This window comes from Carassius auratus, chromosome 17 (genome assembly GCF_003368295.1).
Source record: "Carassius auratus strain Wakin chromosome 17, ASM336829v1, whole genome shotgun sequence".
In the NCBI taxonomy this organism is placed as follows: domain Eukaryota; kingdom Metazoa; phylum Chordata; class Actinopteri; order Cypriniformes; family Cyprinidae; genus Carassius; species Carassius auratus.
In genome coordinates this window covers 9861752-9883363 of record NC_039259.1, presented here as the reverse complement: position 1 = coordinate 9883363, position 21612 = coordinate 9861752, and the positions used below count along the sequence as shown (strand labels likewise).

Here is a 21612-nt window from a genome sequence, read left to right as displayed (position 1 = left end):
CTCAGTTCTTAGACCACTTCTCTTCTCTGTCTACATGGCATCATCAGGTTCTGTCATTCAGAAACATGGCTTTTCATGTCAATGCTATGCTGATGACACTCTACTCTACCTCTCAATCCATCCTGATGATCCAACGGTAGCTGCTTGCATCTCAGCTTGTCAAACAGACATTTCATGCTGGATGAAGGACCATCACCTTCAACTCAACCTTGCAAAGACAGAACTGCTTGTGTTCCAGAAACCCATCGTTTCATCACAATTTCACCATCAAGTTAGGCACATCAACCATAACTCCTTCAAAAACAGCCAGAAACCTTGGAGTTATGATTGATGATCAGTTAACTTTCTAAGACCACATTGCTAAAACTGTCCGGTCCTGCAGATTTGCTTTATTCAACATCAAAAAATATCATGCCCTTTCTTTCAGAACATGCTCCTTGTTCAAGATTTTGTTCTGTCCAGGCTGGACTATTGCAATGCTCTCTTAGCAGGTCTTCCAGCCAGTTCTATCAAACCTTTACAATAATCCAGAACGCGGCAGCAAGATTAATTTTTAATGAGCCTAAAAGAATACATGTCACACCTCTGTTTATCCATTTGCACTGGCTACACCCATTTACCTTAATTTATTACTTCAGACATATGTGTCCTCTAGAAGCTTGCGTTCTGCAAGTGAACGTTGCTTGATTGTGCCATCCCAAAGAAGCACAAAGTCACTTTTACAGACTTTTAAATGAAATGTTCCCTCCTGGTGGAATGACCAGAATGATGAGTCCTTAGCCATCTTCAAGCATTGGCTAAAAATATATCTCTTCCATCTTTATTTGACCCTCAAACTTAAGCACTCACTATTCTAATTCTATTCTTAAAAAAAAAAAATCCTATCTACCTTACTAATCTTTTTGTATTCTATCTATTTTCTTTTCATTTATTATACAATTATAAAAAAGACCTTTAACACTAGATTGCTCTATTCTTTTTCTATTCTACATGTTTTCTTTTTATTTATTATATTATTTTAAAGCCCTTGCTATGTGTACTGCGTTTAAGATAACTGAGACTTGTTATAGCACTTGTATATTATTGGTCTTTTGTTGTTTTTGATTGCTTCCATTTTCCTCATTTATAAATCACTTTGGATAAAAGTGTCTGCTAAATGACTAAATGGAATGGAATGTAGATGACCCTATAAATCATAAAATCATTCAGCATGTAGGTTATTTATTCAGACACTTTTTAAACTATGGGTTCCCACAAGGTTTGTGATATTACAAACAAAATAGTTTTATTCTTTTCTTCTTTTCACCAAATCATACTGTACACAACCAAGAAAAAAGGCACAAGCTTTTATCGTAGAGCTAAAAATTAAAATTGTATACTTTTTTTTGCCTTAACGACACATATAGGCACTTTAAAAGTACATAATACTTAAAAAAACAGTGTAGGTACCTTTTTTATTTATCTTATTATTGTTTATCATGTGACAGTCTTTATTGACATTTTAAATGTGGCATATTAAACCAAATCAAGGGAGGCAGGTAAGCTACTGGTAAATATGTGAAAAGAGACAGAAGATATGTCTTGTGTGAAAGTACTGTGTCATTATACCCCACACGTTAAGTGTGTTAATTTGTGAAAGTGGATGGGTGAAATTATTGCTCCGCCTCACAGTGGATCTGCAGACAGAAGTGATGAAATACTGCCACCTGTCGGACAATACAACTCAAAGCATACAACGTCAGACTAGTAAGAAGTCTGAAAATCGTATCTACTTGTAGTAGTAGTTTAATCTGATAGCCTACAACACGTAGAATATGTTCCGCTATTTAGCTTATATATATATATATATATATATATATATATATATATATATATATATATATATATATATATATATATATATATATATATATATATATATATATATATATTTAGTTTCTTGGGTCGCAGTGATTTTGTAAGACATGTTCCTGGATCAGCATTATTGTCCAAAAATATATAGGCTTCTTAACCCAATCCCTACCCCTAAACCTAAGACCACCAATAATTTATTCCAAAAATCTATGTGAAATAATTGATGAAGCACTTAACCCTGATCATAAGCCTAAAACAGATAACTCCTGAAACCTTATCCCTTAATTATGATTGGTTAATTGGGATGTTGTTCCAGGATCAACAAGGATGTTGATCCAAGAAAATGTTGTACTTCACGCTCACCTTGTTGGGTTATGGTCACGTGAGAGGAAACTCACTGGACAAACTTACTAGTCTACGCGTCCTGTCAAAACATCTACAATCTCATCAGAATGAACAGGTTGGGTTTTATGATTCATATAATACAGAATTCATGACTACAGCTTTTGTTTGATCATCGTGCTTTCACGTAGACGCTGTTTTGGGAAGTAGCTAATTATTCTCAAATATATGCATTCATATTTAAAACTTTTAAAATGCAGTTTCTTGAATCCCTTAGTTTGACATGTAGAGTATGTGTTTTGTTTATTTTTGAAACGGGCAAAGGTGCGATGGTTTTGCTCGATAGTTAAACTATCATAGACCATGCATGTTATTAGATATTTAGCGCATGCTCTAAATTACACCGAAATAGAGGAAGTCTACGACTTATTTCTTGAATACGTGGCAAGGCCACCTATTGTCTATAATTACAATGAAGCTGACATGTATTAAGTGGCCCAGTATAGCAGGATGAGCAGGTTTGGTCTGTACGGAACTAAGTCTCTGTAGAACAAACGCGATGTTGCCAGATCTCTTTAAATAAATTGTTCTAATTTCTCTTTCATTTAAAATGTGTATATATATATATATATATATATATATATATATATATATATATATATATATATATATATATAGTGTTCAGCTCCCTCTGGAGCTAGATTTGAAGGACTAACACTTGCTGCAAACTTAGAGATGTTAGAAAAATATACAAGATTGCATGTTACAAAGCAGAACCTTCCGTTGATCTGGCAACCCTTCACTACACGATTTAACTGAACGAGAGAGGGCGCTACGTCTCTGTGTGATTGGCCGTTGGCGGAGCAGAGCGCTATATGATTGGCTGTTGAAGCGTCGGAGTGCCTGTGATTGGCTGAGCGGAAGGCCGGAGGAGCCTGCGCTGATCAGCTGGTCTCTGCAGATATCCGACTCCTGCAAAACAATGTAAGGAGAAAAAGTGCTGAATGTCACAATTGCCGGGAGGTGAAACACCGGATCACACACACCGTCGCGGTTCGCCGACCGACCGGATCCAGCACGGCTGCAAGATTTTTTTTTCAGCAGCTCTTCCGCTCGATTCAACGTGATACGCGGACGACTACAGTATAATCCCAGTCTCATCTGTGTGTGTTTACCTGTGCTGTTTCACGTTTCAGTAATGCGAAAGCGAAAAGGCAGCGCAGACCATGACAGCTCGTTCACGGCTAGCGTTACACTACTGGACGGCAGCTCCGATCTAAAGCAGTGCCACAAAAAGACAGACGCTGCCTCTGATCCAGGAGGCTCGGGTACCGCGATGGGGAGACGCTACAGGAGGTGAGACTGACAGCTGCTGGTGCACAGTTCCACTGATGTTCTTAGTCTCTATATTTACCAGTATAAGTTTCTGGAAAGTTTCTTTTTAAAATCTTTGGGTTTTCAACCTGTATAGACCCAGTATTAAACACAATCTAGCCGTATATTAACTTTGATTAACACTTCTGCATTAGTTCCAAATCAGTTAATAGTTAAAAATGGCAGGTAACTGTTTTGTATATAAATCACCAGATAATATATATATCTTCTCCTTTGACTCTTAGTTAAAAACCCTGGCACTGTGTTGTTTTTAAGTTATGCATTTTCAGCATCATTTGATGCATTTTCAACACACAGTCCCGTTTGATGCTTGTTAATATGATATCGCATGCATTATTGTCATTCTTTTCATGTCTAAGTGGCTTGAAACTCTTTTGAGGCATGAAGCCACATAGTTTATTCTCTATGATTGAATCACAGTCCCACTTGACCCTCTTGAGACTCTTAATAGCATTTAGGCTGTCCCAAAGTAGATCAGCAACTTCTAGTAGTTCTTTTGCTTCAGTTAGAGTATTTCTGTTTTAGTCGAGTGGAAAAATCTAGAAAGTCGTATTTAGAGCCCATCGGAGGTCCCTTACATGCAATGAGTTATTTTTCTAATACGTGGTTAAATGCGAAAGTGAAAGCAAGGTGATGTCTTTTGTAGATTTCCTCAAAGCAGAGTGGAGTCATACAGTTCATGTTTTTACTGCTATGTTTAAAATAAAGTAAGATTGGATCACTGTAGTGTCAAAGGATGCATGGTGGGAATAGTCATGTTCATCTGTTGTCTAGGCATATCCCTGCACATGATTCAGATTTCAGGCACAATATTAGGCCTTAAATGCAAAGACATTTCTCCGGTTTGTTTGATCTTTCCAAAGCTGAGTTTAAACAGGTGTACGTTTAGTGATGTCATTCTTCTCAGCCAGGGCTTGCTCTGCAGATCAAAGTGGGAGGAAGTTGCACATTCTGGTCCAGCAATATGGTGGTTAAACATTGCACGCTCAGCAAAGAAACATTATGTGCTGCCAGAACATGTTGCCAATTGGGATACTGGAGGATTTCCCACAGATCAGTGCTTCTTAGCTGGTGGGGGTTGCAACCCCAAAATGCTTTAAAGATAACAGGATTGTATTCAGTTTCATGGTTGCCATGGCACGTGGAAATAGTGACTGGTTTAGAGTGAATTTTCCTGTGACTTTTGACCCTCGAGCTCAGTTAGAGACCTGTGTCTCATGTTTGCTTAATGTACACTATGATTCAAAAGAGTTTGAAGCAGTAACAAAAAAAAAAGTATTGCTTTTATTTAGCAAGGACACATTAAATTGATGAAATTGGCAGTAAATACATTTATATTGTTACAAAAGATTCCTGTTTCAAATAAAACGTAACATTGATAATAAGAATTGCTTGTTGAGGATCACGTGACAATGAAGACTGGATTAATGGCCGCCTAAAATGCAGCTTTTGTCAAATGAATAAATTCCATTTGAAAATACATTAAAATAGAAAACACTTGTTGTAGTAATATTTTACAATATTTCAGTGTATTTGTGATCAAATAAACAGAACCTTGGTGAGCATATGAGACTTCTTTTTAATAAGTGGGCCTGAGCTGTTATATGCTCTGATCTGATTTATATTGGGATTTAGCTGAAAGTGGAAACACTTATAGCTCTTAACTACAATACTGTTACAAAATATTTCAAGTAGTAGCAACTGAGCTTACTTTATAAAAGATTCAAGTATAGCAAACCTGGAAAATGCCCTGTCATAAAAGACATTGTTTGCCAAATTAGCATGAAACACTAGCAGGAAACAGTACTGTAAAGGTCCACCATCACATCTCATTTGAAGTGAAATGTTACTCTGATGGCGCAGTAATTGGACTCTGCTCCGGTGCTGTATGGGTCTGGGGTATTGGGTGCTGGAGCCGGTCATGTGTCCGACACAGGAGCTGACGCTGGTTAGTCTGGATGAAGTGACCTTTGTGTGGCAGGCCGGGTTCAAGGTTAAAAGGTTAATTTAGCTTTAATTCACAAAATCTGTGAAATTCAATTAGCTGAAGTCCTCTGTAAAGTTTGGAATATCAAAAGTTAAAGACAACATTAAATCGCTCGATGAGCACAGTGTTCTGTCCTTGTTGATGCATTTGTTTATGGAAAGAGGAAGTTTATTTTTTCCAGGAAGACAATGATGGCTTATTTAAATGCACATACTGTATATGCTCTCTTGCTATTTCTGTTTCATCAAGACTTATAATATCTTAAAGACAACAAAAAGTCTAAAAGCCACAAAATGTCAGTTTTGATTTTTAAATAAGTCTTTTTAAATAAGTTGGTTAGTTGCATTCCATTGTTCTTAAAGACATCCATTTAAAAAAGGGGTGGACTAGCCTTCAGCCTAAATAATAAAGCCCTGCTTCCTCCTAAACCATTTCAGTTATACAGTGCACATTTCAACCTGAAGTTCTGGTCTGTTCTTATATTTTGGGAACAGGAGCTCTAGATCAAACACAGGCCCAAGAGGCATCTAATCGTGACAATTTGGTGTCTTATTTTAGCTCTTCTTTGGAAAGTGTGTCAGGTTTGATAGGAAAAAGAAGTCTTGACAAGGTGTCATCCTCTGAAATCAGTTTTTTTTTTTTTTAGATTTCAGGAAGACTGAAAACATATCAGTGAGTTGTCTTTAGAAACAATCAAGGGTGTGTTAATATGAAGTTTCTATGAGGTCACATTGGTCAACTAGTCATCTAATATCCACTAGTTCAGTCAGTTTTTTTCTTTTTATTTGTTGTAGTTAGCATGGTAACAGTGTGCTGTGATTTTGCTGATACACAGTTTGCACCTTCTCAGAGTATATTTCACAGCCATATACATTTTCACAAACCGGGTGGGTGGTGGTCTATCCCTAGGCCCTTTGAAGGAGACTGATCTTTGGTCGAACAGAGCCTTAACAAAATCTGGCATCTCTGTCAAAACTGCTCTTCTGAGCTGCGCTGAGCGGTCAGAGACACGGGTGAAAGAAGAGAAGAGTGAAAGGGAGGATGAAAGGAGTGAGGAAGGAAGGAGAGACCCTGAGATATACAGTAGCACGTGTCTATCTCTTTTTCATCCTTAGGAGTGCAGTATCTACAGTTTCATGTATCCTATCCTTTACATGTCTGAATTGCCTTCTCTGATTCCATTTGCATTATTATTACATCGTTCAATGCGAGGGCAGACTGTGTGCCATGCAGTTACACATCAGCTGTTGTCTAAAGACCATGGGAAATACTTCCTTAATAAATGTTTTGTGAATATTATTTTAAATGTGGTTTTCAGTTTCCGATGCCTTTTATATTTATAAATGCTCTGATTCAGGCCTTGATTAATTTATTCCAAGAATCGAAGTATTCAGTAAGAGGGGAATCACCACTGTAAAGCTAGTTTCCTCAGTAAATATGTCACATAACCAAAGTTAAATGCATTATGAATGACATTTAATTATGTCTAATGGGGGAAGCTATCAGATAACTTCATGTATTATGTTATCAGAAGAAGTGTTAAAAGCAGGAAGCATTAGAGTCCTCTTCCCACCCCAAGCTGTGTTTCCAGACCTGGGTTTCTCAGTGTCACCTCAGTGTCTCTTAGAGAGTCCGGTCCGTCAGACCTGTCATAAACTATTACACGAAGCTGTAGCTGCAGGTTTTTGAAAGTGCTCCACTTTTCTCTACGTCTTCTCCTTATTCTTCATCATCTTCATTTTGCACAGTTTAACCGTTGATCGTAAGCCTGTCCTGGTTTCACATCTAGTCCTTTTTTTATTAAGAGCTATCTTTATAGGCACACTTGTCACCCTCACCTTGTGGGGGCTTTGAATCCCAACGGAAAATAGATATGTATGTTTAAATGTAGGTAAGATTTCCAGATATTGGATATGTATCTGATTAACTGTAAAAACACATTTGGAAGTTGCTCAAAATGGTTGCAAAAAAGCTGATGTTTGTGGAATAATATCCGATCTATGGCTTTACCGACCCCAACCCTCTCAGTGTTAGTGTTTCTAGCTAATTATTTGTCAGTGTTTTAACTACTAATCTGTTGGCATTATGGAATATAATGCAAAGAGTGTTTATGTTCTTAACTCCACCCTGATGTTTTTTGGCAGTCAGGGCTTTAGCCGCTAATTGATCATGGTCATTGATAGAGCTCTACAGCTGTACCAGGATATTTGGGACATTGATCCGGGCAGCTGTAGCTAAGAGCTCTAAAAGCATATCCTATGCCAATATCTGCCACTTAGGAGCTGTTGTCTGGTGCCGGCAGACATGAGGCGAGCCTTTGGCGTCGGACAGAAAGAGAAAGAAAAGACAAAAAAGTTTTCCTGTGATGTTTTCATGTGGACGTGATCTAACTGCGACTTTCAAGACCTGAGTTTGAGGTTGGAGTAGGGGATATGCTGGTTCTATTAGGGCTTAAAACATACGTTTGAATCTAAATCCTATGAGATCCATCAATAACAAGTCTTAGCAGAACTTAACCTGAAATTCTTTCTTCTGTGGAATACAAAAGAAGATGCATTTAAAAATGTCTCTGTATTTTTTGTCCATGTCACTGGAATCCAATATTGTTCTATTTTAGAATGGGAATGAAATGTTGTTCAGGTTGTTTTCCTTTGTTGTTGCATACTCCAGTGTTCTTGTGTAGTTCATTTAATCCTAAAGTAGGCTTATTGTAGAGTACAATAGGATCTTGCTGCCTGTCTCCTCTGGTAATACACAGAATTATGCATCTGTTCTTTGCCAAATACGCTGACCTAAAAATGACCCAATCATTAATTCATGTAGAATCAGATGTGAATATAGGGTCTCACTTTTCCTGCATGGTTAATGCCAGGTATATACAGTTACACTGAAATGGCTAAATAATAGTCAAACAACTGCTTAGTTTTATTGTTTGAGGTTTGCTGATGTCACTGTAGATTGACTGAAGAAATGCAGTGAGGGGGAATTCTCTTTTAGAAATTCTGAATTAATAGCTAATGGGTTATTAATAGGTTATTGGGTAACTACCATAGTCTTCTCAGTGTCTGATGTGTTCATGAATATGGTATGAAGACTGCTGCTGAGTGCTGACTGCTGCCAATTTGCAAATTCAAACCCATTTAGTGTTTTTAAAAGTTTTAAGATATCGTCTCTATTTTAAGATGTATGCACTTGACTTGGTGATTTCAGAGTGTTTTTCTGAGTGTTTGTAGGTGTAGTGTGTTGGAGGTTTTCATTTTTAGAGAGTTGCATCCTGTCAAATGCAGAACAAATGGAAATAAATGACTAAGGAGGTGCACTACAACAGAACCAAAACTGTCAAGTTAAACAGCAATCAGCACTGAAAAATGGATCAGTGCAGTGATTCATGACACATGTTATGCTTTAAGACATGATTGTAAACTGAGTAAACCTTCCCATCTCTCCATGTACAGTACTGTTCAGAAATGTGTGGTTTGTAAGATTTTTCTTCCTTTTTCTGAAAGAATTGTGATATGTGTAATATTGTTTGGCCAATATTTTTAGCCTGTTCTCTCTCATTCCAATTTTCTTCCCATCTTTCTGCTGGATGCACTAGTCAGAAACACTATACCCCAGTGCAGTCTTGTCTCCTGACAATACCCATATGGCATTGGATCAGCACGACTTAGTGTTACCCTGAAGGTATTGAAGCCCTGGATCGGATGCTCTGTGCAGATATGTACCTGCAAAAAACACAGAACTGCACAATCTTATAACCTAACCCGCCACATAAACAAATAAATGGCTTGTTGTACTGGATACAAAAGTATATATTATCAACAAGTTTATATACACACACACACAAATAGTACCTTGGCTGTATTTGTGTAACAACTGTACAGTAATGAGTCTCAGTACAGCCTGTGTGTGCTGTATTTAGCTCTGCTGTTGCACAATAGTCTAGCTCTCTCTCTTTATCACAATCACCTTGCACTCTCACTTACAAGCAGAAATTAATAATCACCACACACACACACACACACACACACTCAAGCCAGGTGACCAAAAAGTCTTATCTATGCAGGGAACTCAAGATCAGGCACCTGCTGCATTAACCGCCTGCAATAAGTATAGTGCAAGCTACAAGTGCAGTTAGAGATGTGGTTTATTGGTTATTTGCATGCTGTCACATTGACATGTGGGTTTGAGTTCTCTATATCTACATCATTTCCTGTCTTATTTCTACTGCTCGTTTCCATAAACGCACAAAACAATTAATGAATCTTTTAGTTAGTTTGGTCCAATTTGTTTGCATTATACATTGTTCTTCATGTTTAGGTAGTTAAGAACAGTATTAGGCTAGTCGATCAAAGTGAGCATGTGCGTTCTGAAGGAGGCAGAGGAAAGGTCATAGAGATGTTAGATGCCATGGTGGAACTGAACCAGGGTCAGCCGGATCAAACCGGATGCTCAGCTTTGGCTCGCTTCCTAGATTATTGCTTTTACTCCTCTTTTCTCCTGTCTGGGACATTCTCTTCTTCTTCACGTCCTGTCTTTGCTGACTCTCTCAGTTCTGCATTATTAATAGTTTTAGGAATATTCTCGAGGTTTCATATGACTGCACTCTTATGGTTGCCATTTACTGTGAAGAAACACAGTATACCAACTGCTTTTTAAAGAAGTATCTTATGCTTAACAAGGATGCATTCGTTTTATTAAAATACTAGGTAAAAACTGTAATATTGCACCGTTGAATTTTCAGCATCTATTTCTCCAGTCTTCAGAGTCAAATGATCCTTCAGAAATCACTGGAATATGCTTATTTGGTGCTAAGGAAACTATATTGAAAACAGTTGTGCGCCTTAGTGCGTTTGTGGAAACCATGATAAAATTGATTGAAAAATGACATAAATATATTGTGTATGAGAGAGCTTGCATATGTATACGTGTATGTGTCTGTGTGTGTGTGCTAGTATCTGAGTGTTTAAGTAATCCCCTGGTCCTGAGTTAGGTAGGAAAAATTCCTTATGCACTTTAAAGGAAGTTAAACTTAAGCTTAATAAAGCAGATTTTGAATCCGAAAGGCACACACCTACAGTAGAGCTCAGAGCAGTAAGTCAGACAGGGTGAGTTTGTTCCTCTAAGTGATCTCTTGCTTTCTCTCTAATTTTAATCATGACACTTTATACTCCCCAGGCACAATTTAGAGGTCACTGCTGGCCGCAAAGATGCACACTGTCCAAGAGACAGTCCAAGACCAAGAGAGGACAGGCCATGTTATGAGGACCGTTAACCATTCAGTTCAAAAGAGAAGAGCATGTCTGAAAACATTCCCAATAAACACCTATGTTTACATCTTGTACTTACACATGACAAATCTGCTATATGATTTTTATTAAAAAACATCATTTAATATTGCCACAGTATATGCTTCAACTGTCCGAAGTGTTTCAGCCAGTTAACTTGAGAGCATGTCTTGTTGAATAGGACAGAATACTGCTTTATTTATTACTTTATTGACTGTATGTGTGTTAAATGAGTCTGTGTTTTATGTAACCGGCTCTTCTCTCTGTCTGCAGGGGTGGTCTGATATGGAGGCTGAGGAGGATACTGATCTGGGTGCTGGGAATCTACATCGCAGTCCCTGTTATCATCAAAGTCTGTCCATCAATACAGGCTAAATTAGTCTTTTTAAACTTTGGTGAGTATTTGCAACCGATTTTTATTTAACTGGGGAATATTTTAGCCAAACTGTTTGCAAAAACTGATATTTATGCCAGTGTTTGTAGACTTTGGCATTCAGACATGTCTAGAGTTTTTAACGTTATTGTTTTTATTATTTTCGTTTTACATCTTTGGCAAGTGACTTGATCAGTCTTAGTAAACTTACGTATTTCTGTCAGTGTTTTAGCACTTTAAGCATTTAGTCTAGTCTTTGTAAACATTTGTGAGTGTCTTTGTTAAATTTTACAAGTATTTAGGCCTCTCTTTGTGAAATGTATTTGTTTTTAAATTTTGAGTATCTAGGCTGACCTGTTTAACCTTTTGTATTTAGACCAGAAATTCTTCCATTTGCATTTTGTTTATTCAAGCTAAACTGCCATGTAAATTGTCATTATTTTAAATGCTGTGTTATTTTCTGTAGATTTTTTAATTTTATACTTTAACACGAGTCAGTTTCCATAATTTTCAGCTGCTGCGTCTATAGTGAAAGGACAAGCTTAGGGCATTTCGCCTCAAGGGAAATGTAGTATAAAAGGAGATTGTTACACTGCATTTTCCCTTGTGAAATATTCAGCATGCTCAGAACAACTCTTAGACGCATTCAGTCAAGCACGCGCTTGTATTCGAGATATAACTGCACACTGTAGCATCTGAAAATTAGTAAAACTTTTTGGATGCTCCTCTAACAATGTAAATGTTTTTACGGTCACTTTTGATCAATATAATAACCAACAATCTCTACTGTGTCCTTAGCACTGATGCCTTAGCACCTGTTTTTCAATATAATGTCTTTTGGTTAAAGTGATGTCCATCACAGAACAGAATCTGCTCGACCTTGTGACATTTGATAAGACATTTTGAAACAACAGAGTTTGATGTACAGTTGCAGTTTGCATCCATCATCAGCCGTCTGCTGAAATGACCAAACAAAGCCGTCATTCATCCATCAGTCCAGATAAATGGCCAATCTGTTTACCGCTGAGGTCCTGTCTCACACACTCCTCTCAGTTTAATCAGATGATTCCTATGTTGTCACATCATTGTTTAGTTTCTCTGATATTAGTCATGTTCTGTGGTGTTTTGGGCTGATGTTAGCATTAGCATTGTCAGCAGTCACACTGTTTCTGTCAGCTGATGTGTTACGCCACACTCTGCTTCTGTTTGCAGTCTGAGCTAATAACGGACAAAATGTGTGTAGAAGTGTGACTGTAAGCATCCTCATGTCTGCTTTACTCAGAGGAAATCTGTGACTAAGGCCTCTGAACTTTGTCAAGTCATCAGTCTCCTGAGAAAGCTTGTGGCACACTTTCGGTTCTTAAATTGCAAACATAATGCAGCATAAATTTATTAGTAATTTGAATGTTCTGTATTGTTATAAACAGTTTTATTATTTCGAGAAAAAAATATTTTTATTGAAGCGAATGTAAAGTTAAATCTCATCAGGAGCTGACGGAACTGTACTTTACAGAACAGCTTTATACTTTTTAGCATTGTATAGAACAACGTTGTATTTTGTGTGAAGATCAGAGCTGTTAATTACAGTAGAATTAAGCTTTTTGTAACCGTATCTTTTATAACCTCTGTAAGTACCTACTGCTAAAATGTTTGGTGTCTGTAAGATTTTTTTGTTTGTTTGTTTTGGAAAGAAGTCTCTTCTGGTCAACCAAGGCTGCAATTATTATTATTATTATTATTATTATTATTATTATTATTATTATTTTATTTTTATTTTTATTTTTTGGCACCCTCAGATTCCAGATTTTCAGCCAAATATCGTCCTATCCTACTGTAACAAACCATATATCACTGAAAATATAAATTTTTTCAATTTCCAAAAAATTGACCCTTATGACTGGTTTTGTGGTCCAGGATCACACATTGTAAAATGTAATTTATTTCTTTGAGCTGAATTTTCAGCCTTCATTATTCCAGACTTCCGTGTCACATGATCCTTCAGAAATCCTTCTAATATGTTAATTTGCTGCTCAACAGCATTTATTATTATCAACGATAATAACACTTGTCAAAAAGTTGTGCTTTATATAGAATTCTTCTGGATTCTCTGAATAGAAAAAAACTAAATGGCATTAGTTTTAAATGGAAATCTTTTGAAACCTTATAAATGTCTTTACTGGCACATTTGACCAATTTATCGCATCTTTGCTGATTTTCATAATCAACATACAATAACTTTATCTATCCTTTTCCCATCAATTCCCATGGGAAAAAAGTCAAGTTCTGACCTACTTACTGTATTTTCCTGTGGAATATCCTTTTTAACTGGGAAATACATTGCATTCAGTTTCATGTTGACTGTTATCTTTTTGTCTCTGTCTTTCAGTGCGAGTGCCGTATTTTATAGATCTGAAGAGACCACAGGATCAGGGCTTGAATCACACTCGCAACTTCTACCTGCAGCCTGAGGAGGGAATTAACATTGGAGTGTGGTGAGAGCACAGACACAGACTAAAATACAGACACCGCCTGGCCTGCCTGTGCCTGTCTGTCTCTCTGTCCTCACGTTCTCTACCCTACAGGTTTCTGTCCCTCTTTACCTTCCTTATGGGCATGGCTGTCTTTCTGAAGGGCGTGGAAAAAGTGCTGCACTTATTGAAACATATCCTGTGGCACATAGTGTGTAAATCTGTGGTGACAGAGGACTGCACGGGCCTATGGCTGCTGGCCATTGGGTGTGACTGTTTTTGTGTGTGTGTGTTTGTGTGTCTGTGTTTGACTTTTACTTAGTCACAGTGGAAAGGGCCACATAAGCTTCCTGCAGCTGATGCTGTAGTTTTCTCTGCATAAGTAAGCTTGTCTCTGCACTGGTCAGATTCACTGTTGATAATGAACAGTCCTAAAGGAATACACTACTGTTCAAAAGTGTGGGTTCAGGAAGATTTTTTTTTTTTTTTTAACTTTTTTAATTCAGCACGGATGTATTGAACCGATCAAAAGCGACAGTAAAGACATTTATAATGTTACAAAAAAAGTCTATTTCAAATAAATGCTGTTCTTTTGAACTTTCAGAGGAATCCTGAATAAAATGTATCACAGTTTTCCACAAAAATATAACCACTCTCAACATTGCTGCTCAAGAAACACTTCTTATTATTATCAAACGAGCATATTAGAAGGATTTCTGACAGATCATGTAATTCTGAAGTAATGGCTGCTGAAAATTCAATTTTTAAATATACTAAATAGGAAATAGTTACTTGATATTGCAGTACTTTTTACAGTAGTACTGTTTTTACTGTATTTTTGAACAAATAAATGCCTCATGAACATAAGATACTTTTTTTTTTTTTTTTTTTTTTTTTTAACAATGAAAAAAGTTGACCAACCTCAAACTTTTGAACATTACCACATCTACTTACTGTCTTCTTTTTCACCCTTTCATTTGCAGGAAGCAATGTTTTAAATGCTGCGTATCTCTTTTGTATTATCCTGTCATCTCTCTTTGATCTCTCTCTCTGTCTCTCTGTCTCTTTCTCTCTTTCTCAGGCACACAGTACCTTCAGTGATGTGGAGGGAGGCTCAGGCAAAAGATGCTGAATGGTATGAAAAAAGCTTCCAGTCCAGTCATCCAGTCCTCCTTTATCTCCATGGCAATGCTGGAACAAGGTACACAAACCCTCAGGGACTTGTGATCAATACCACTTTATAAAACCAACTCTGTGTCAAAAATGATTCAGTGGGAGTTAAAGCTGGAATGCACTTTTGCAGACTATACAGATTTTTGCTCCTGTCTGGATGAGTCAGTCTGCATATTTGACCACAAGTCGTGTTATGTTTATTGTGCACAGATTGTGATTGTATCCAGTCATCAGAGATCAAACCTGCTGATTTTAGAAAACATAATTCCTTCATTTGTTGTGTGTTCTAGCAATGAGGCTGTTGTGTTCGGAATGATTTGAAAGTCTGGTAGTATGTGATCCTCAGTCAGTTAATGTATGATGTCTAGTGTTTACTCTGTTTTTATTTGGAAAGATTTGCAGTTCATCAAATGCAAATCTCTAGTCACTTACTTAAGCTTGGAGTTATGTGTGTTTCAGAGGAGGAGATCACAGGGTTCAGCTGTACAAGGTAAAAAATTTGAATTTACACTGTCGTTCAAAACTTTTATTTTTTATATATATGCAAGAAATCAGTGGTTTTATTCAGCAAAGAACTGCATTCCATCAAACAAGTGGCAGTTATGTTACATAAGATTTATATTGTAAATAAATGCTATTCTTTTCCAACTATTTCTATATTCTTTCTATTCATTCAAAAAAAAAAACTATTTAATTTTTGTGATGGGAATGTAGTATATATTTAAGATTTGAAAGAACTCCTTTTGTCTGAGTTAATGTAAGACACGTTTTTATCTTTTTGTCTCTGCAGGTTCTTAGTTCATTAGGCTACCATGTAGTCACATTCGATTATAGAGGTATGTTGGGTGTCTATTTTAATGCACTATTCTATCATGCAAGTCAGATTCCCGTTCCCAGTCTCAGAGTGAAGCACCATATGGTTTTGTTTGTTTGTGCAGGTTGGGGTGACTCTGAGGGCAGCCCTTCAGAGAAAGGCATGACGTCAGATGCTCTCTTCCTCTACCAGTGGATAAAGCAGCGGATTGGCCAGAAGCCTCTGTACATCTGGGGTCACTCGCTCGGCACAGGGTGAGATGAACTCGCCTGAGCCATCCGAGAGAGCACTGTTGATAGTGTGCTTTTTTTTCTAGATGTGGATCTTCTAGTTCTTGGAATGAAATTTTAGTTGTCCTTTGACATAAAGGAATTGATTGTGTTACTCCCTGTGGTATATTTGAACTGTTGCTGATGCTGTTCATTCCTGTTTTTCCAGAGTGGCCACTAACCTAGTGAGACGTCTGTGTGACAGGGGTACGTGAACGTACATTCATGCATTTGTGTTTTCTTATGAGCTGGGATGTTGCAACTGAAAACCAATAGTAGCCAGCAGTGTGAAAGTATGGTTTAAACCCAAGTAGAAACTTGGCATTTACTAATCACTTTGAATACATGTATGAACACTGTCACATAATTATTATTCACCGTTTCGGAATATAATTTCTTTATTTCTTGTTAGTACATAAGTGGTGACTTTGTTGACATTTCATAAATAGACAAGCTTTCATTGGCACGCTCTTAACTAGATTAAGAGTGAACTAATGTAATTGCCAAGCTCTTCTAATCAGACTTTTAGTTACATAAGCCTGTAGTTGAGCCACTGTTTAAAACATGAAGGAATGATGCAGACTTCCGTCCTTGGTGCTTACAGGAACGCCCCCAGACGCCCTAATTTTAGAGTCACCCTTTACCAATATCAGAGAAGAAGCCAAGAGCCATCCCTTCTCTATGGTGAGAAACCAAGTTCCTGTTCAATCTCACATACCGCCTTTGTGCAACAAATACACATAACTAACCTTGAACATTTATATATGTTCATTTGAACAGGTTTACAGATATCTGCCAGGCTTTGACTGGTTCTTCCTGGATTCTATTACTGCAAATGATATCCGATTTGCCAGTGATGAAAAGTAGGTTCTTTCAGTCTTCTAATTCTCTGTAAGTTTATGTGCGAGTGATTGTTTTCTCTGTGTCCACCTACGAAGACTGTTGCGTGTTTCTACAGCAGGGTGCCCTTGCAGCTGTGTTCTCTGTTCTGTAGCGTTTTCACACGCCAGTGGCTTCATCTTCTCTCTCTGAGAACTTGTTTTAGAAACAGAATTAACGTGCATGTGTATAAAAAGACATCTTTAGTGTTCAGCCACGTGTGGGCACTGATCCTTGAGTCACTGATGAAGTGATCATGTAATTAATTACACAAACCTCTAGTGGAAGGTCCCACACTACGTATATAAAACAATAAAACGGATCTATGTCCTGAATCTCTGTAAGGCAGTACTTATTGTGAGTTTGGAGAAACTCAAACCAATGTCTCTTTGTCTCTTAGTGTCAACCACATATCCTGTCCGGTTCTGATACTGCACGCAGAAGACGACACAGTCGTACCTTTCCAGCTGGGAAAGAAGGTAAAATATCAGTGTCAGACAATGAGAGGGTTTATTTAAAAATATAAAATGGATATTTCAGACTCTAAATTCAGATTGGATGAGCCATATTCAGAGCTTTTTTAAAATAGCTGATACTTAAATCACAATAATTTGATCACTTGTTATGATGAAACGGTGCTGGTGTTGGGAGATTTGGTTTTTAAGCACATATGGCACATACGGTTTAGTTTTTTATGAATTAAACAACTTGTTCAAATGGGTAAACAAAGTAATATTCTGACAATATACAAACAGAATAATAAAAAGGTACAGTTACAGTGTTTTTGTTTTGTTCAGAAAGAATCTAAACTAAACCTTCAGTAATATTATCAAACCTTATTGTATTTTATAAAATAAATCTACTTATAGCTATTTGAAGTATAATAATAATAATAATAATAATAATAATAATACATTAATTATTATTATCATAACAAATTATTGCTGTTATTATATATTGTAGTATCTGTTAATGCATTTGTTTTAAAAATGGTCTGTTCTTCTCTGTAACAACAACAACAATAATAATGATAATTAATCTTTTCGTCGACAGCTATATGATTTGGCGGCTCAGAGCAAGAGTCTGAACGGTCATAAGGTTCAGTTCATCCCGTTCCCCAGCTCTCTGGGCTACAGACACAAGTTCATCTACAAGAGCCCACAGCTTTCACATATACTCAGGTGTGTACGCTTTACAAACGGCTGCTACTCATATTTTTCCCCACTGGTCCTTGCTGACAAAACAGTTTGGCTGCATTCATCTTTTTATTCTGTTGGTTGGGAATACAAGCTATTTTTAGGATCGTGCCAGGTGGTGCAGTTTATAGATTCTGCTCCGGGCCGCTGACCAACAGCTGTGGTGATAGTAATTCAGACTGAAATCACTGTCTATATCTTCCAGCTCGTGCTGACTATGTTTTTATCTGAGATGGGTTTTTTGCTAATGATCTTTCAGGGAGGCAAACGTGTACATTTCTTTAGGAGCACAGCTCAAACATTTTGTCAACTGAACTGCTGTTATTCTAATATTATTTAAATGAAGTATAATCTGAGATGTTAAGTAATAATATTTCAATTGATAAATAAGTATTCATGTAATTATTGTCAAATATAAGGTATAGAGTGTAATATTTAAATTTGTTCATTTTTATTGTAACATTTAATATTTAAATTTAGTTAAATTATATATTATGTAAAATAAAAAACATTATATCACTGCATTGTATTACAATAGACATTAAAAAAAAATTAAGCACTAATTACCTTTAATTACTTTTAATCAACTGGTTGAAAAGTAATTTTTACTGGATATATTAAATATCGCTAATCTTAATTTTGAAAGAATTTTTTAATTGGTTTTATAACTGGAACTAATGCTAACAATTTTCTTGAAACATTTTCATGAAAAGTGTGCTTATTTTGTTTAGTGGCACAGATCATTAGTTAAAACATGAAAATATTTAAAGGCAACTTTATATTTAATGAAATATATATTAATTTTAAGTTTAATTGAACATTATATATTTTTGTAAGTATTTTAAGTATTGAAAGCCCCCATCAGGAATGCAGTGTTTGAGATTAAATAAGTAGTACTGAAATGGGTTGTGTTTAGTTCCATCAGATGGGAATTTGAAGTCTAATGTGTTGTCTTTTTGTCTCTGTGTCTCAGTGATTTCCTCAATGCGCCGCATCCTCACGTGTAGTCAGGATCATTTCAGCCGACTGCCCTCTCTCACACACTCTCAGTAAAACACACACACACACATCTATGTGATCTGCACCGTGTACTTGCACACACAAGCATGGACTGAAGATGCACCAGTTCTTTTGCATTCCTTTGTTAACCTAAAACCTGGAGGGAGAAAGTTCTCATCATTAAGAGAGTGACAGGGCTGAGTGCTTTCTTACACCGCCTCCTGTTGCCATGGTAACAGATCTGAAGTGGCAGCTGGAGCATGAAGTATGCAAAATAATATGCAGATAATGCACTTAAATAATGCTTAAGTCAACAACCCCTTTTCAAAGGAGAGACGTACTGATGAAGTTTTAGCGATGGCACTGCGAAGACCCCATGAGGATTATGATCAAAGGGATGAAAGAGGACAAGTTGCTATAATGATGTCATTGTCAGTGCTTGCTGACTGCAGTTCACTCCTTTTTTACGAACATAAAACAACGACAATATCATGGACCTTATTTCAATTCTGAAATCCACTCAATGTGAACAGCGAGTTGTGTACAATAAAATGTATTTTTTTTTTTTTTTTCGACTTTATTTTTCTCACGATTTGAATCATTTGGCTAGTTAAAACTGATATTTTTATGCAATGTTATGTGTATTGTGATTATGCTGTTGTGTTTGCTTGGTATGTATGCAACTCAACTGCATCACAACTGAATGAGTTTTCATTATTTTAATGCATTTGGTTGCTCAATACTAGTTTGCATGTCTGTTACTGAAGATATAAAAGATTGTTGCACAGACAAAAGACAACAGAAAACTGTATGAAACCTTTTTCTTTACTTGGTTATGTGGGTTATATATTTTCTTTGGTCTTTATACTCTCACTTTGCACATTCCAAAAATAAATAAATAAAATTAATTATTACCATATGTTGAATACCAAAATCAAAAACCTTAGTGACAAATCTTAATTTATTTTTATTACATTTATTACCCAAGTGATATACACTATTGTTCAAGGAGTCTTATGCTTATCAAGGCTATTTTTTAATTGATCAGAAGTACAGTAAGAACTTATTTAAACAAATATATTCTTCAATATTATTAAAAATGTTAATATATTTTAATTTTATTCCTGTGATGTGAATCGAAATTTTCTCCAGTCTTCAGTGTTACATAATCCTAATCATTCTAATATGCTGATTCGGTGCTCAAAAACGTTTCTTATTATTATTATTAATGTGCTGCTTAATATTTTTGTGTAAACTATGACGCCTTTCTCAGAAAGTTTAAAGGAACAGCATTTTTTGACATGTCAATGTTTTTACTGTCACTTTTGATCAATTTAATGTGTTCTTGCTGAATAAAAATATGAATTTCTTTCCAAAAGAACCCCCCAAAATTAGGAAATTTCTATAACAAGCTCATTTACTCAAAATTAACTTTTAGCGTATCTTGCAATGTTTAATAATTGTGTTCTTTAATTTGGTGGAATATGTGTAATGGATTGTAACATGCACAAAGTAAATGAGGCAATACTCTAGTCAAGGATACCAAGATCCATGACTCTACGAAACAGTGAGCAATAATTACACATCTTTGATTTGCTCTAATGTCTTGTCATGTGTATATGATGAATATATTTGCTTCACAGTGTGCACTGACCATCTGACAATTCTTATTTGCATATTTAAAGTAATTGTCACTGTAATACAGCCCCATTGAGACTCAAGGTCTGCTGTATTGTTGCTCTGTGTGTCAGGTTATATATATATATTTATTTTCTTTCTCAAATCTTTCTGCTCAAATTTGATTTAAATTTCTTTAGGGCTGATAATAATAACAAGGTTATGTGTGCATGCAAGCTTTAATGGTAGATCTAGGCTGTCCGCTGGTGTTATTGATGTTATTTTCGGAAAGAAATTGTATTATAATTTTTGTTTTCATCTGCTGTCGTGTGACTGATGCAGTGAAAGAAAAACACAACCAAAATCTCTTAGCTTGTGAAGGACTATGTAGAAATGATGTAGAAATTATCATTTTAGCAAGACCACCAGGTTATAGATGAAGTGCAATAATATCTAAAGCAGAAGGACAAACATATTTAAGACCAAAAAAAAAAAAAACTATATATGAACATGAAGCCGCTCACTTATTCAGTATATTCCATTGAACTAGAATGTAAAAATGGACCATAAAATATTTGGATGTTAATGCTCTGAACTCAAGATATTATTCTGCTGTCTTTGTTGATGTTGACCAAACTTTGCATATTTGAAGCCAACACTTCTTATATTTAAAAATTATTTTTTTGTAATGAAATACTGCCCAGTTATTTCAACAGCAATGGTTACTTTTTGCAGAATATATCATGAGTGGTTTACAATGTTTGTTTTGTTCTAAGCTGCTAAAATTAACAGGACACATGCACAGAAGTAAGTACACAATGTTTATTTGTAAACAATAAAAGACTGGAAAAGAAATATATGCTTTCTGATATCCATTATTTGAAAGGCTTTTATACTGAATCCCAGGAGGACAATTAATGTTTTATTTATTAATTTATTAATATTAAATTAATATTAA

General features: G+C 36.1%; 1 protein-coding gene across 2 annotated transcripts; it reads left to right on the top strand.

Moving 5' to 3' along the window:
* The first annotated feature begins 2176 nt into the window (after positions 1 to 2176).
* On the top strand, positions 2177 to 21507 carry abhd12 (abhydrolase domain containing 12, lysophospholipase). 2 transcript variants are annotated; one of them, XM_026285717.1, is made up of 14 exons: positions 2177 to 2314; positions 3393 to 3552; positions 11140 to 11261; positions 13626 to 13731; positions 14789 to 14908; positions 15340 to 15370; positions 15671 to 15716; positions 15819 to 15948; positions 16133 to 16170; positions 16568 to 16647; positions 16744 to 16826; positions 17243 to 17321; positions 17896 to 18023; positions 19012 to 21507. In XM_026285717.1, the coding sequence occupies exons 2-14, from the start codon at positions 3395 to 3397 to the stop codon at positions 19043 to 19045; spliced, it is 1155 nt and encodes a 384-aa protein (XP_026141502.1). In that variant the 5' UTR covers positions 2177 to 2314; positions 3393 to 3394; the 3' UTR covers positions 19046 to 21507. The 2 variants fall into 2 exon arrangements, with proteins under 2 accessions (XP_026141502.1, XP_026141501.1); XM_026285716.1 differs by lacking the exon at positions 2177 to 2314 and having other exon boundaries at positions 3121 to 3552.
* Positions 21508 to 21612: the final 105 nt, after the last annotated feature.